The following is a 14,803-nucleotide window of genomic DNA, read 5'->3' on the forward strand; positions in this document are numbered from 1 at the left end:
TGCTCACATGTTCAGGATTTAACTGATCACCATATTTGGGGTCAGGAAGGAATTTTCCCCTAGGTCAGATTGGCAGAGACCTGGGCATGGGTCACTTCCATGGTTTGCACTAGAGTAAATGGTGGATTCTCTGTAACTTGATGTCTTTAAATCAAGATTTGAGGACTTCAGTAACTCAGTCAGAGGTTATGGACCCATTGCAGAAGTGGATGGATGAGGTTCTGTAGCCTGCAATGTGCAGGAGGTCCGACTAGATGATCATGGTGGTCTCCACTGGCCTTAAAGTCTATAAGTCTATTCTATCAGGATGCAAACTTGCTGCTAAGTATTGCAGTTGTAGTTCCCAAATGAGATGGCAAGACTGGACACTGAATAATAATCCCACAAGTACACTAGGATTTTAAAACTAGAAGATCCACTCTGTTGGTTCACTGCCACCAATGATAAAGCTGATTAAGGCTGGTTCTTTACAAAATAGTATAATATATAACTTATTGTTAGAGTATCAGCATTTTCCCCATGATTCTGTGGCCTTTCCTACTTTCAGCAGAAGTAGTAGTAAAATTATATATGAAACAGTAAATCAAACGCAAGTGCTGATGACCATTGGAAGAATAGAAGATACCTCCCTAGTGGTAAATATTATGGATTTACTTACTGTTTTGATCACATAAATTTTGGATGATGCCTTTGAATCCTTTGTAATGACTGTTCCTGGCCTAAAAAAGTGATGGAACACAAATTAACTTCATGGCTGTAGTGATGAGTTTGTCCTCAAGAAAATAAATGTCAGTAAGGTAAAATGAAGAGATTATAAAAAAAATAAAATGAACAGATCAGATTGTCACTTTAACAGCTAAAAATAAATAGGACCATTACTAGCTTCCATTGCCCTTTGCTAGAACTTGGAAGAACAACAATTATTTCAACAACAGTAAGTTGTGAGACATTGAATTAAGGGCCAGTACAGAATGGCCTATCCCATTCAGTTATAATTTTCTCCCTTGGAAGGACAAGAAAGTGCACGTATTACAAAAGAGCCCCATCTAGAATCTAACCATAGTGATTTGGTTCATTTAAAACTTAGGTCAAAATTTTCAAACAATAGACTAAATAGGCCCCTACAGTATAAATGAAGCCCCAAAATTCAGATTTGCTTGGCTTCAGTTAAACATCCAAACCCATGTTTAGGCACCTAAGCAAAAGTGAAGGCTGACTTTCAGACATGCTTGACACCCACCATTTGTATGAAAGTTGAGTAGAAGCTCTGCATTATTTGAAAATCAGGCCACTCTTAAATAGGTGGCTGAGTGTGGATTTAGATGCCGAGCTTTAACCATCACATTTTGAAAATCTGGGGCTTAATTTATGCTATAGGGGCCCTATCCTGTACATCCTGTTCCCACTGATAATATTCCCACTGATCTTCAGTGGAAGCAGGATTGATCCCTTTGTATGCTGCTGGGGTGCTGAATTATTGGTCAGGCTAGGATATATGTTGGTTTCTGAATATATGTTTGAGGAGCACTTTATAACAACAGCGTCTATGTGGTAGGTGTGCATTTCATGCATTTTGAAGGAAGACACATCCTCCAAAAGCTTTTTGGGTGGTAGGAAGGTGGCTATGATGACAATCAATAATACTCTGCAATTCTATAGACATGATGCATTAATTACTCTTCAAAACAACCTTGTGTGCTAGGAAAAAGTTCATCCAATATTCACTTTATAATTGGGGAAACTGAGACATGGCAACTTGGCCAAGTTCACACAAATGGTAGCAGAGAAAGTGAGTCCAAAAGTCTGATCCCCAGTCATATGATATGACCATTTGGTAAGGGACTGGGGCTGGTAAGATGGGGGAAAGAAGAGGATGGTTTGCTCTTCATGATTCTGTTATTTATTATCATCTGGGCACTTTACATGGCTCCAGTTGAGATAATCAAGATATGATAAAGAAAGACCCAACATCTTGTTCCTCTCATGTCTACCAATTGGCTAGGAATCCAAGAATCAGTCAGTGGGGCAAAGAGGTGCATCTCAGAGCTGCTTTAGAAGAGAACCCAGTGGGGGACAGATGTGCTAAATAGAACATTTGGGGAAATTTATACGAAGTACTGAAACTGACAGAAATGGAAAAATATTACTAGGGTTGTATGTTCAAACTATATTTCAATAACATTTTAAAAGCAGAAAAATAAATAGGTCTGACATTTATCCATAAACTTTCTACAAATACTAATAAAAAATCTGCCTCTTAGTTATCCCTTTGCCAATAGAAAGATCAGCTAAAGTTGGTTTTTAAAAGCTGCATTTATGGGCTTCAGAAATATATATAAAAGAAGAGAAAAAGACCAAAAGCTCAAAAAAAGTAAGATTCTGCTACCGTGTCTACTGATCTTATTCTTCTGAAATAAGTCTTTTTATTCTTGGTGTTTAACTGAAAGCAGGAAGGAAAGCACACAATGTCAAAGAGTTTATTCTTCACTGTCAGAACCTTCTCATGGGAACATAAGAATTGCCATACTGGATCAGAGACACGGTCCATCTGGTCCAGTATGTTCTCTCTGACAGTGGCCAGCACCAAGTGCTTATGAGGAAGTAAGAATCCCACAGTAGGCAGATGTGGGATAATCTGTCCCCTATATTAGGTCTCATCCTGGTTTCTAATAGTTAGAGATTGGCTTAAGCCTTTAGGCATGAGGTTTAATATCCCTTCCAGCATTTATGTTAGCATTATTATGATAACTCTGGATATTCTTGTTATCCATGTAAATGCTCAATCACTTTTTGAATCTTGGTAAATTCTTATCCTCAATTACTTCTGGTGGTAATGAGTTCCACAGGCTAATTGTGCACTGTGTGGAAAAAGTAATTCCTCTGATCAGTTTTGAATTTGCCTCTTTTAATTTAATTGAATGTACCTTTGTTCTTATGTTGTGAGGCAGACAAAACAGAAGCTCTCGATCCGTTACTGATCATTCATTTTATATACTTCCCCTCTTATTCATCCATTCTACACAATATAGTAGATAAAACATGAGAAGTAATTGAATAAAATTAGACACAGTCCAGCCAATCCCCATCAAACTTTAGGGAAATTTAGAACTGGATCTTTCTCTTGTGGTTTCCATAGGGTAGAACTACCAAAAAAAAAAAAAAAAAAAAAAAATTCCTCTCACCTAACAAATAATATGGGGGGAAACCTTCCACATGTTCTCCTTAAAACGTTCTATGCCTCAACTATGCATCTGTTCAAAATTGTCCATTGAAATATTTTTCAACAAAATAATTTTTTCATGTCTGTTTCCCGTTTTGAGTTTTGACTGAAAAACTGAACAGGTGAAATTGTTGATTCAGAGCCATGGTGCCTCATGGGAACTGTAGTTTGGTTACTTCCTGCCAACAGTTCAGCAAGATGGGAGATATGGCACATCATGGGAGCTGTAATCCAGCCAGGGAGATCAGCCGATAAAGAGGAATAGGAGCATGAGGTGTCAACACTACAACTCCTATGAGGCACCACATGGTAGCATTTCTGAAACAATTTTGCTCCCCCTGAAAAGTCAAAAATTTTCAATGAAAATTTTAGATTAAAACAATTAGTTCATCAGTTTCCCATGGGGGGTGGGAGAGGATGGAATCTATTTACTGACTAGCTCGGCTGATCATTGCCAATTTAGCTTGTTTTTCTTTTTGTTTTCTTATTACATTAGTCAACAGTAATAAATATATACTAAATTTTATTGAGGTAAATGGGAGTCCTTCCATTGAGTCCAATGGACTTTGGATTGGGCCCTTCATGAATTAAGGTTTCATAGATGCATGTAAGATCCCAAAAAGACAATGGTGACAGCCTCAAAATCCCAGCCTTGGTAGCTTTCTGGCATCAATCTGTTTCATTTGTTATGTTTCCAGCAGCAAGTTACCTGAAGAAGGTGAAAGCACAAATTCTGGGGTTATTGTAAGGCAGCTTTTCAACAGGCCATCCTGAAAGCAGTTCAATTTTGCGCAGGAAATTCATGAAATCTGGTCCCTCGCCAGATTCCCTGTTCAGAAATATGTTTAAAAACTCCTATGAAGAAAAAGGAGACTTTTTGAAATGCTAAAAACAATGATTACATAAGACAGTGCTTCTCAAAGCTGGTCCACCACTTGTTCAGGGAAAGCCCCTGGCGGGCCGGACTGGTTTGTTTACCTGCCGCATCTGCAGGTTCGGCCGATCGCAGCTCCTACTGGCCGCGGTTCACCGCTCCAGGCCAGTGGGGGCTGCAGGAAGTGGTGCGGGCTGAGGGATGGGCTGGCCACCCTTCCCAGAGCCCCCATTGGCCTGGAGCGGTGAACTGCAGCCAGTGGGAGCCGCGATCGGCTGAACCTGCGGATGCGACAGGTAAACAAACCAGCCAGGCCCGCCAGAGGCTTTCCCTGAACAAGCGGTGGACCGGCTTTGAGAACCACTGCTTTAACATGACATGGCTACATTAGACACAACCCTAAGCAGCCCCCTAGGAGGCGTTCTGACTTGGACACAGCACTGAAATACCACTCCTCCTTGCTCCTAGCAGGTAGTAACTTACTACTGCAGGTAGCAGTTTACTACTGGCCTATACCAGGTGCAAATTACAGCATCCCTGCACCAGCTCAGCTACTATGGCCAGTAAGCAAGGAAAAGTGGCCACAAGGGTCTGCTCATTCCCCATTCATTCACTACCTCTATCTGCTCCACAGAGGGAGTTAGCAGAAAATTTGCCCAGTTTACTCGCGGTTTGACTGAAGGACTTAGGTAGACCATGTCGGAGTATAAAGGTGAGTTTTCCTTCCTTTTACTCCTTTGCATGGGCATGTAATCCAAGTCACACACTAGCCCACAGTGAGGAATGTGGTAAAGAAAATATTGTAGGTCTGTAATACTCTTACTTTAATATGTATTTAAGATGAATGATAATGTATGATGGGGAAAGAAAAGAAATAGATGCCTCTTGAAATACTATAGGTTGAAATTATTTGGCTTAGAAAGAAAACGTGTTAAAGAGCAACCAAAGGTTAAAAAAAGTGTATTGATAAGAATGATGCCTATGTGTATGTGTATACACATCTATATACCATCAGAATCTACTCATTCCATATCCCCAGGAGCAATAGTGCACCAATGACAATTCAGCAGCTTTCCTGGATAGAACAGGTTCTTTTACCATCTCTCATCTCTTCCTTACCATACTGAGTGTGGGAGGTAAGGATTGGCAATTCCTCACTAGGTGACAGTAAGAGAACCTGCCCACCCAGAAACTGCCAATCATGGAAATAAGGCCCTTCAGAGGCAGTAGAAATGAACAGGGGTGGGTTCGAATTAGGTCACATTTGGTGGGGACGTGAGGTTGGCTTCACTTTGATCTGAAAAAGGTTTGGCATGCTGAGCCCTGAAGCAAAAGTCGGATGACTTGCTAACATTAGGGTATAAAGGAAACGGATCAAGCTATCCCTCTCTTCACCCTGTCCCATAAAATGAGAACAGGGGGCCAAACCATGAAATCAATGTCTGGTAAAATTAGAGTATCTGAAAGGTAAATAATCCCTTGTAGCAGGGGGCCACAGAGTCAAATACTGTGGCTGAGTTTTTTAAGAGTGTATAATTTTTATGACTGATAATAAGAGTTGCAGTTACATGTGCTAAAATAGGTGTAATTAAATCTCCTTCAATAAGGAATTTACCTTCTCCAGACATATCATTTCATAGGTGATTAACTGGATAGGTGTTTTTGAACTGACCACAGCTGGGGACAGAGCAATGGCCTGGCTGGATCAAGGGTAATCCCTATGAACCCAAAAGAAAAATCACCACTTTTCTGGTGTGTTCTAGTCACAAGCGACATTAGAATAACCGATCAGGCAGAGCAGAAGGCAACAACTATTGCTCAGGGAATAGAAGGCCAGGATCCCGTCCAAGGTACAAAGCTTATTAGAGGAACAAACATCAAATCAGCATCTCCAGGACCTGATGGGATTTGCTAACGGATGCTAAGCTAGGAGTCAGCATATTCTCTGGCATAGATCCACAAGTCATTAAAATCAGAGACGCTACCAGAAGACTAGAGGAAATCTGGAAGTAGTGCCAATAGTAAAGAGTGGAGGGATAAGGGTAATAGACCAGAAAAAATTGGCCTCTGTAGCTGTAAATATGTTGGAATTAATTCTTCATTAGAAATAAGATGTTTATTAAAATAATCTAAAGGGGAAAATAGGTATATTGGCTGCTGTTCAAAACAAATCAGTGTTTACCAATGCTGATCACATAGAGATGCCCGAGTCCCTTGGTTTTCCGCTTTACTTTAAAGGAGATATCTGTGATGACTGTGTGATAATGGTTGGTAAATGGACACTACCATAAATGTCAACACGGAGCACAGGAAAAAAATGACCTTTTCTAAAGGAGCTATGTTTATAAATTATTAGGTCACATTTTGGAGCTATGTTTATAAATATTGCGGAAGGAATCACAGAAATGGTCTAAAATTAAAGTATCCATAACAATATGAGAACGCAGGTGGAGGCTGGCCTATCAAACTAAAGGCAGACAGTTACAGTTAATAGTAGCAAATCTACAGAGAGAGAGAGAGGTAACAGAAATCTCCTTTAGCTTCCTAAGTTTCCTAGCCACTGGAAAGTCCAAGAATTTGGTGCTGCTGCCTCAGCAATCCTCCATCTTGTTGGAGGAAGGAGTAAAAAGTTGGGACTGGAGAGTTAAACTGAGAGATTGCTTGCATTAGTGGACATGCGGCCAATGAGTCTGCTAATGTAGGGCAGCTGTTGGTGAAAATATATGCACAAAGACCTAACTGGTAGAGGTGCGGGCAAGGTTTATTATATTGCACATGAACATTCCTAACAGGAATCCACACTGGAAGAAAAATGAACTGAACTAGAGACTGAGGCAGTATCAATCTTCCCCGTTCCTACAGCATTACTGGAAATTACAAAGAACTCACCCTAGAAATCACTTCCAGAGACAGAAATGGATATAAACCTGCTGAAGTGGATGTTTTATCCCAACAGTCTGTTTTAATCATAGTGTAAACTGCTGCCTCTGTGAAATTCTCCGTGTAAACCTTAGGGCTATCCTCATTACTGGCTAATATGAGTTACGGCTCTGCCTGGCCACCTTCTGAGAATAGTGAGTCTGAAAATACAATACCAGGGTCCCTTTGAATGTAACAGGTAACTTTTGTTTACTGAAGGAGAATAATGACACGTTATTTTTCTCTCTAGGGTTATATACTTACATATGATTAATTGCCTGTAATTTGGCTGATCAAATACTATGGCACAGCCATGGTAATGTATGACGACTAGAGGACCACACACTTTGTCACTTTGCTTGGCTGTACTGTATGCCCAATGAGAGAGCTGCATGTGGAGGTGCTGCCTGCGATATGTGTAGGCAGTAGCAGGGGATGCCAGACCATTTCCTCTCCCTGTAGCAATGGGGGAGGAGGAGGAATTGTGGAGTGAATGGGGGAGGGGTAATGAGAACTGGGGGTAGCAAAAGTGATGGGATCCATCACAGACCCGCCCCAGGCCCTGCACTCACATTGACTTCAGTGGGCTTTGGATGAGTCCTGAAAACCACTACCCATATGAGTAACCTGTACAAATACAACAATAATAAACACCCCAGGTGGTCAGGAAAAATGGTTTTCTCTCTCCCCTCACCCCACGTACAGCACTGCAGAATGGGCCAGGTGAGTGCTGGAGTTGTTAGCATTCTATGAAAATTAGCATGTGCATCTCTAAAGATATGCAGATGTGAGCGCTCAAGGAAAAATAAAACATGGAATCAGACAAAGCATTTTTAACCTCAGTAGGCCAATTTCCCCAAAATGATATTTATTTACAGGGTATGTCTACATTGGTGGGGGGGGACAACAACTGCAGAAGTGACTCTTAGAACTGGGTCCACAGAATTGGTGGTCTCTGGAGAGTCCTTGCAGACCTTGATCCCAGGTGTCCTTCACCACCACCATGCTTTATTATATTCTTTCAGCAGGCCACAGCCTGTAATGTTATGTACATATCTTTACATTCCATAGCCAGCTTCCCTACCTGCTTCTAGGGAAGGAAGCAGTACTCACAGCCACCAGTGCTGCCTACTTCCACCTTCCTTCACGCTCTCCACTCAAATCCCAAAGCTTCCTTCCTTTCCATTTATACATTCCCAACTGCTGGGGTTGCTTCCCCCCTCAAATTAGCCAGGCACAGCTGGAGATCGAGGGTCTGACTCTCCTCTCATTTACATCAGTTTAACTCTGTTGACTTGGGGGTAGTCACTCCTGATTTAGACCATCTCAGGTGAGATCAGAATCAGGTCCTGAATGCCTTGATGCCATGGCTCATCAAACAAAAAAATGAAGAGCCAGGTTCTTCTCTTTTACTTACTACCAGGAGGAAGTACTGTACTCTACTGATTTCAGTGGGGCTATTTGTGGAGATAGATAATATTCCACATGAATAAAAGTGGCAAGGTTTGTCCCCAAGTGATTTTTCACAATTTTACTAAGCTAGTGCCACTGCCGTCAATGGGTCTATTCATAGGAGTAAAGCCTACTCCCGTGAGCAGGTAAGGGCCTGGAGTCATCCCCCCTAATTGCACTATGAGCGAGAGAACAATCAACTGCTCACTGAACTTGCAAGGTACCACATGCTCTTGCAAGCCTCTAAACCACCCTCAACTCCAGATGAAGCCAGCGGCAGTTGTGGGAGCTCAGTACCCTGCAGAACTGGGCCCCTGGCAAAATAAAATAAAATGATCACAATTAAACATGGTATCTCACCTGAGTAAGAAACTCACCTGTCTAGAAACAGCCAACAGGGAAACAGTATCATGACAGATAACTGTGGCGTTTCTCCTAGCACCCGTCAAGATGGCAACATCCTAAAAAGAGGATAAACAATACATCTGAATTATTAAAGAGAGTGCCTATAAAAACGCCTTTTTAAAATATAAGATAAAATAAAAGAATATTTCTATGTCTATATTAGTGGGATAAATCATGGGTAACAAGCCAGTCAGAGCTGCAGGGTGCTGCCAAACTGAAATCTATAGACTATCAGAAGCAAACAGCCCAGAACTCTGTGAGAAATAATAGCGTAATACATGTGCTGAACCCAGAGGGGTTTTCCTCAACAGTGAAGATTGCTCTTCTGAGGTCAAATCAGTTTCTGCAGTTCCCTGGTAGGACTATTTGAGTTTAAATGCTTTATGTCTATGAGCTGCCCTTAGCAAGATCCTCTTTAGCATATTTTGGTGAAGTAGTCGCAGCACCAAACTTAAGGTCACACCAGACTTTGCATTTTGAGGGAATAATTCAAAAAGAAAAGTTTCCTGACCTGCAGCCCATGAAGGGTGAATTTTGTGGAATTCAGGACCAAAGCTGAATCCTCAGCTGTTACCAGTGATACTCAGGGTTCAAAGTTATTGCCCTGCAAAGGAATGCATAACCCCCACAAATGTGCTTTCTGAGCAGAATATGATGCAAAAGGACCCCAGGCATTGACGCTATGTACACTGGTAGGCACCCTACTGACTCTACCTGATTTTAGGCCTAAATCTCACTAGTCCTTTGAATAATCTTTCTTTGAGGGGAATTAACCACTGGAACAGATTGCCAAGGGATATGGTAAATTCTCTCTCTCTTGAAGTCTTTTCATCAAGATTGGGTGTCTTTCTAAAGGGTATGCTTCAGTTCAACCAAACATTGTTAGGCTAGCTACCGGAATCAGATGGTGAAATTCTATAGCCTGTGTTATGCAGGAGGTCAGACAAGATAATTTTAATGCAGGACTTGAGTCATGCCAGAGCACTCTGGAATGCCATTCAGGAGCGCTAGAGTGGTTTTCTGGGACTTCCAGTACTATCGCTTCTGAGTAGTCAGAAGTAATGGAGATGAATTTAGGGACTCCTGTATTTAGAACTTGCACAGTTTTATAATGGTCCCTTCTGATCTTAAAATCTGTGCATCTAGAAAGTTCAGTAGCATTGTGCCTCTGGACCTTTTCTTTCTCTTGAACACAAGGGAGACAGGAACATTTTTCTTGTTAATTATTTACATAGCTCCGAAGAGAGGAAGATTACAGTGTTGCACACAATGCTAAGCCCTCCACAATAAAAGTAGGAATGGAGGCACAGAAAAGATGACTTTCTGGTCCCCCAAACACTGGAGAGAAGGAAAAAAGGATCCTACTATTGAATTCCTCTGATTGTGACAGGCCCCACATCCAAATTCTCCTGAATTTCAAAAATCTATACACTTCCTTAAAAACTGCCATAAGAACAGAAAATAAATACAGAATTTATTTCTTTTTGGAAATTTTCAACCTCTAGATGAAACTCGGGGCCACTGAGGGTCCAGGTGTAATGTTAATTTCATATTTCTTTTGCATACTAATGGAAAAGTTTTAAAAGTTTTTCTGGATGACATTAGACCAGATTCTGGTCTTAATAATATTCATGCAATCCCTTCTAAATCAACAGTTTAATAGGGGTATAAATGACAGCAGAACTATCAATAATAATTTGTTATATTGTGTGTATCCAACAGAGGTACAACTGGCAAGGGAAATCAAAACATTCAGATTTTAATACTACAGCCAGTCGGAAAATGGGCTCTTTTTTCCTGCTGAAAATTTTGATGAAAACAAACAAGAATTTGTTGCCAAAAACCTGAAAACCAAATTTTTTTTTTTTGGTTTTCCGGAACCATCACTGAACATTTTTGGTTAAAAACAAAAAGAAATTGGGTTTTCACATTCTGACCAAAAAGTCAGACATTGGCAAGGAAAGCAGACACTTTCCTCAAAAAAATTTCATTTAGTTTTGGCAGAAAATTTTCAACCATCTCAATTCAATACACTGAATGGATCTCTGGGTTCAGCACAGTGAATGTACCTCTGAAAAAATCTGCAGATTTCCCTGTTTTCTCATTGTGGGCATTGCTTTCAACAGCCTTTAAACAGAACCCTAATGTGGTATACTATAATGAAGTAAATGTAGGTAGGGGATGTCTGGAGCAACGTGAGAGGTTCATAGATTCTAAGGCCGGACTTGTGATCATCAAGTCTGAGTTCCTGTACAACACAGGGAATAGGACTTCCCTGAATTAATTCCTGTTTGAACTAGAGAACACCTTTTAGAAAAACATTTAAGCTCAATTTAAAAGTTACCAGTGATGGAGACTCCATCGCCACCCTTGGTAAATTGTTCTAATGCCTAATTCCCCTCACCATTCAAAAATGTATGCATTCCAGCCTGAATTTGTTTAACTTCAACTTCTACCCATTAGATCTTGGCCAATGCAAATACACTCTCCTCTTTCATCTATTCCAGGGGCAGCCAACCTGAGCCCGAGAAGGAGCCAGAATTTACCAATGTACATTGCCAAAGAGCCACAGTAATACGTCAGCAGCCCCCCATCAGCTCCCCACTCCCAGGGCCTTCTAGGACCACCAGCCCCGCCAATCAGCACCTCCCCCTCCATCCCCGCACCTCCTGATCAGCTGTTTCATGGCATGCAGGAGGATCTGGCGGGGAGCGGAGAGGAGCCAGGGCACGGCAGGCTCAGGGGAGGGGGCAGGGCCTGTGGCAGAGCCAGGGGTTGAGCACTCCCCGGCACATTGGAAAGTTGGCACCTGTAGCTCCAGCCCTGGAGTCTGTGCCTATACAAGGAGCCACATATTAACCTCTGAAGAGCCGCATGTGGCTCCGGAGCCACAGGTTGGCCACCTCTGATCTATTCTATGCACCAGCCCCAGATCTGGAGCTTCCAGTAAGATCTGAGATCATGGTACCATACTGAAGTTATTCTTGAAAAAATAACTTTCTTTTCAGTCTGATCCAAAGCCATCTTGAGTCAGTGGGATTCTTTCCACTGGTTTCAGTGAGCTTTATATCAGACTTTGTACATGTGAAGGGTTCTTCTGTATACAACTGCAACATTGGGTAAAAGCAAACAAGCAAGAAAGTATTGATGTACCCCAAAATATTTCCCTTTCTTCAGAAAGGCAACCGTGTTGGCATAAAGCTCTCCTGTCTGTTTGTTGACAGCCACCTTGGTGACCACAGCTGTGCCTGAGAGAATCAAATAGAAATTCTGCGGAATATGGCCTTGCCTGATGACCACTCTTCCAGGCCCGAAACTGAGCAATTGAAAAAACAAACAAACAAACAATATATCTGTATCCAAGCAAACATATTTCTTTTTTTGTTGTTGTTAAGCACTTGGGTTGAGGGCCAAAGGGTGATTGTGGTTATTATTGTTATGGTGGCATTTATGGGGCACCTTGGGATGCCTATCATACCATTACATTATTATTATGACAATAGGAATTCTATTGTTTATACATTAAGTATGGGATTTTCAAAGGAGACTAAGGGAGTTAGGTACCCAAATCCCATTGAAATTCAGTGGGATTTGAGCATCCTTGGGTAAAATTTTCAAAATCTTCTAAGTGACTTAGGCCCTAAGTCCAATTTCCTAAATAATTGAGGCACCTAGGGCCCAGATCCTCACAGGTGTTTAGGTACCTAATTCCATGGGAGTTAGACACAAAAAGATCTTTGAGGATCTGGACTTAGGATCCTAAGTCTCATTAAAATTCAAGTGGAATGAGGCTCCTAAGTCAGTTGGGACCTTTGAAAATCTTACCCCAAATAACTCCTTTAGATTCCTCTGAAAATTCCAACCTATGCTTGTTAAAAGCCTAGAGCGTGTAATAAATAGCTAGATAGAAGAAAGACAGGCAGATCATTGGGTGACACCAACAGGAGTTTTGTCTGAAAAAGGAGCTCAGGATAAGGGCCACCATTTTATGTATTAATGTATTTCTTTTAAATCTTCTTTTACCCCCGATATGCCTCCTGATTTGTTGTATATGAAACATGCAGTGCAAAATACAACTCTAGTCCCTCGTCACATTCCATTTTTCTCCATGATTGGCAGGTATAAAATTAATATAGTTTAAATGGCAGTTAAATCTTTATGCTTCTTTTTAAAAACAGACCTGTTTGAAATACAAACGGAGCTATTACAGTATTGATCTGCAATACACCTTAAACCCCCATAATGGCTCGGAAAAGGCAGAGAGTTGTGATTTTAAGGTCTCCAGCAGAATTTATTTGTATTTGGTTATAATATACTCATTTTTGAATTTTCATTTGGAGTACAGGTGTTCTGCTCTAAATTCATCTTCTCGGTTACAAGGGATCAAAAGCCCACTCTTCGCTGTGAAAGGAAATATTTAGAATGCAGTTAAATGTACAATATGCTGTCAGGTGAGGTGTCTTTATAAATACTTAATTCTAAATCCTAGATCCATTTGCGTGAGACCTGACAGTTCTCACTAGAAGTGGAATTTGGGTCATCTCCATCACACCAATCAGAGGGTTATTTTCTTTGATCATGAGGAAAAGCTGATAAGAATGACTGTCACATACTGCTTTATCATCCTGGCAAACCTTGCAGGCTCTGTAACAGGTATTGTCACAGTTAAATGCCCTGTTTTATGCTGGTTGAGGATAAGTCCATAAAACTGTGTGTGTGTGTGTGTGTGTGTGTGTGTGTGTGTGTGTGTGTGTGTGTGTGTGAATATATATATATATAAATATATATACACTAACATCTGCAAGTTTCTATACATAGACTGAATTCAAATGGGAGTTTTGCCATAAACTTTAATGGAATCAGGACTTGATTCAGCGGTGAATATACTGGTTAAATGTATCTACAATAAGCAGGGAATTAAAACAACAGGACATATCATAGCTCTTAGTACAAGAATAGACACCAATTCTGAAAAGATTTACCCTCATGCTTAACTTTAAGCACATGAATAGTCCCATTGATTTAAAACAGGCCCTAGCAAAGGGGATAGGGATTAGAACTTCTGGGTTCTCTAATCCCTTCTCTGCAACCAACTAGCCACGTGGCAATAAGCTACAAGTGACTTCTCTGGACCTCAGTTTACCCCTTTGTAAAATGGGGATAAAATTACCTATTTTATACTTCAGTTGTGGGATTTCATTAAGATTTGTAGAGCGCCTTGCCTGAAAATTAGTGTCTAACAAAGTATTAGTATCATGATGGGAGTATTAGAAATTAAATGGCCTGTTTTTCAGAGCTGATGAGCACCACAACTGTTGCTGATGTCAGTGGGAGCTCATTTCCTCTGAAAATCAGGTCAAAAACTTTTGGGGTTTGATTCAACTCGATAGCATGTGGGCTTGTATTTCCACATACCTAGAAAAATCTATTATGCTTGTGCATGCACATGCTCGAGTGGATTTTCTGAGACTTATGGAGATGTGTCTCTGAATATTGGAGAGCAAAATTGAGTCTTTTGATAGCAAACTTGTAGATATAGAGCTTAATTTCCTCCTTTTTTTCATTTTTTTTCTCATCTGCCCTTAAAGGCATTCATCCCTAGCCTTATTGTAGTTATCTCTTGTGGCCAGTTAATGCAAGTCTTTGGTACCAATGGATGTAAACTTTCCTAGTGTGGGACTCTGTTACTGCAAGTTATAAAGTTATATACTGTACCGGTGTCAGCATCACAAGACTAATGTTTTCAAAAGCAAGCATACCTAAGTGATTTAGGAGCATAAGTCCAATTTTCAAAAGTGATTTACTACTTCAGGCCAGATTTTTTTAAGGCATTTAGGTGCCTTAGCTCCTATGGGAGTTAGGAGCCTAGGCACTTTTGAAAGTCCCATTAGAGGCTGGATCTGCAAAGGGGACGGGGCGGGAAGAGGCGGGAC

The 14,803-nt window shown here is 40.9% G+C and overlaps 1 protein-coding gene across 1 annotated transcript in view; it reads right to left on the minus strand.

The window, feature by feature from the left end:
- Nucleotides 1–14,803, minus strand: part of LOC128830041 (uncharacterized) — a 109,081-nt gene that overhangs the window by 52,183 nt on the left and 42,095 nt on the right. The window contains exons 7-10 of the mRNA XM_054015672.1: nucleotides 12,024–12,186; nucleotides 8,843–8,926; nucleotides 3,930–4,075; nucleotides 659–719 (exon numbers count right to left, since the gene is read on the minus strand). Coding sequence (XP_053871647.1) covers nucleotides 659–719; nucleotides 3,930–4,075; nucleotides 8,843–8,926; nucleotides 12,024–12,186 — 454 coding nt within the window. The remainder of the gene's footprint in view (nucleotides 1–658; nucleotides 720–3,929; nucleotides 4,076–8,842; nucleotides 8,927–12,023; nucleotides 12,187–14,803) is intronic.

The sequence above is a fragment of the Malaclemys terrapin genome, chromosome 1 (assembly GCF_027887155.1).
Source record: "Malaclemys terrapin pileata isolate rMalTer1 chromosome 1, rMalTer1.hap1, whole genome shotgun sequence".
Lineage (NCBI taxonomy): Eukaryota > Metazoa > Chordata > Testudines > Emydidae > Malaclemys > Malaclemys terrapin.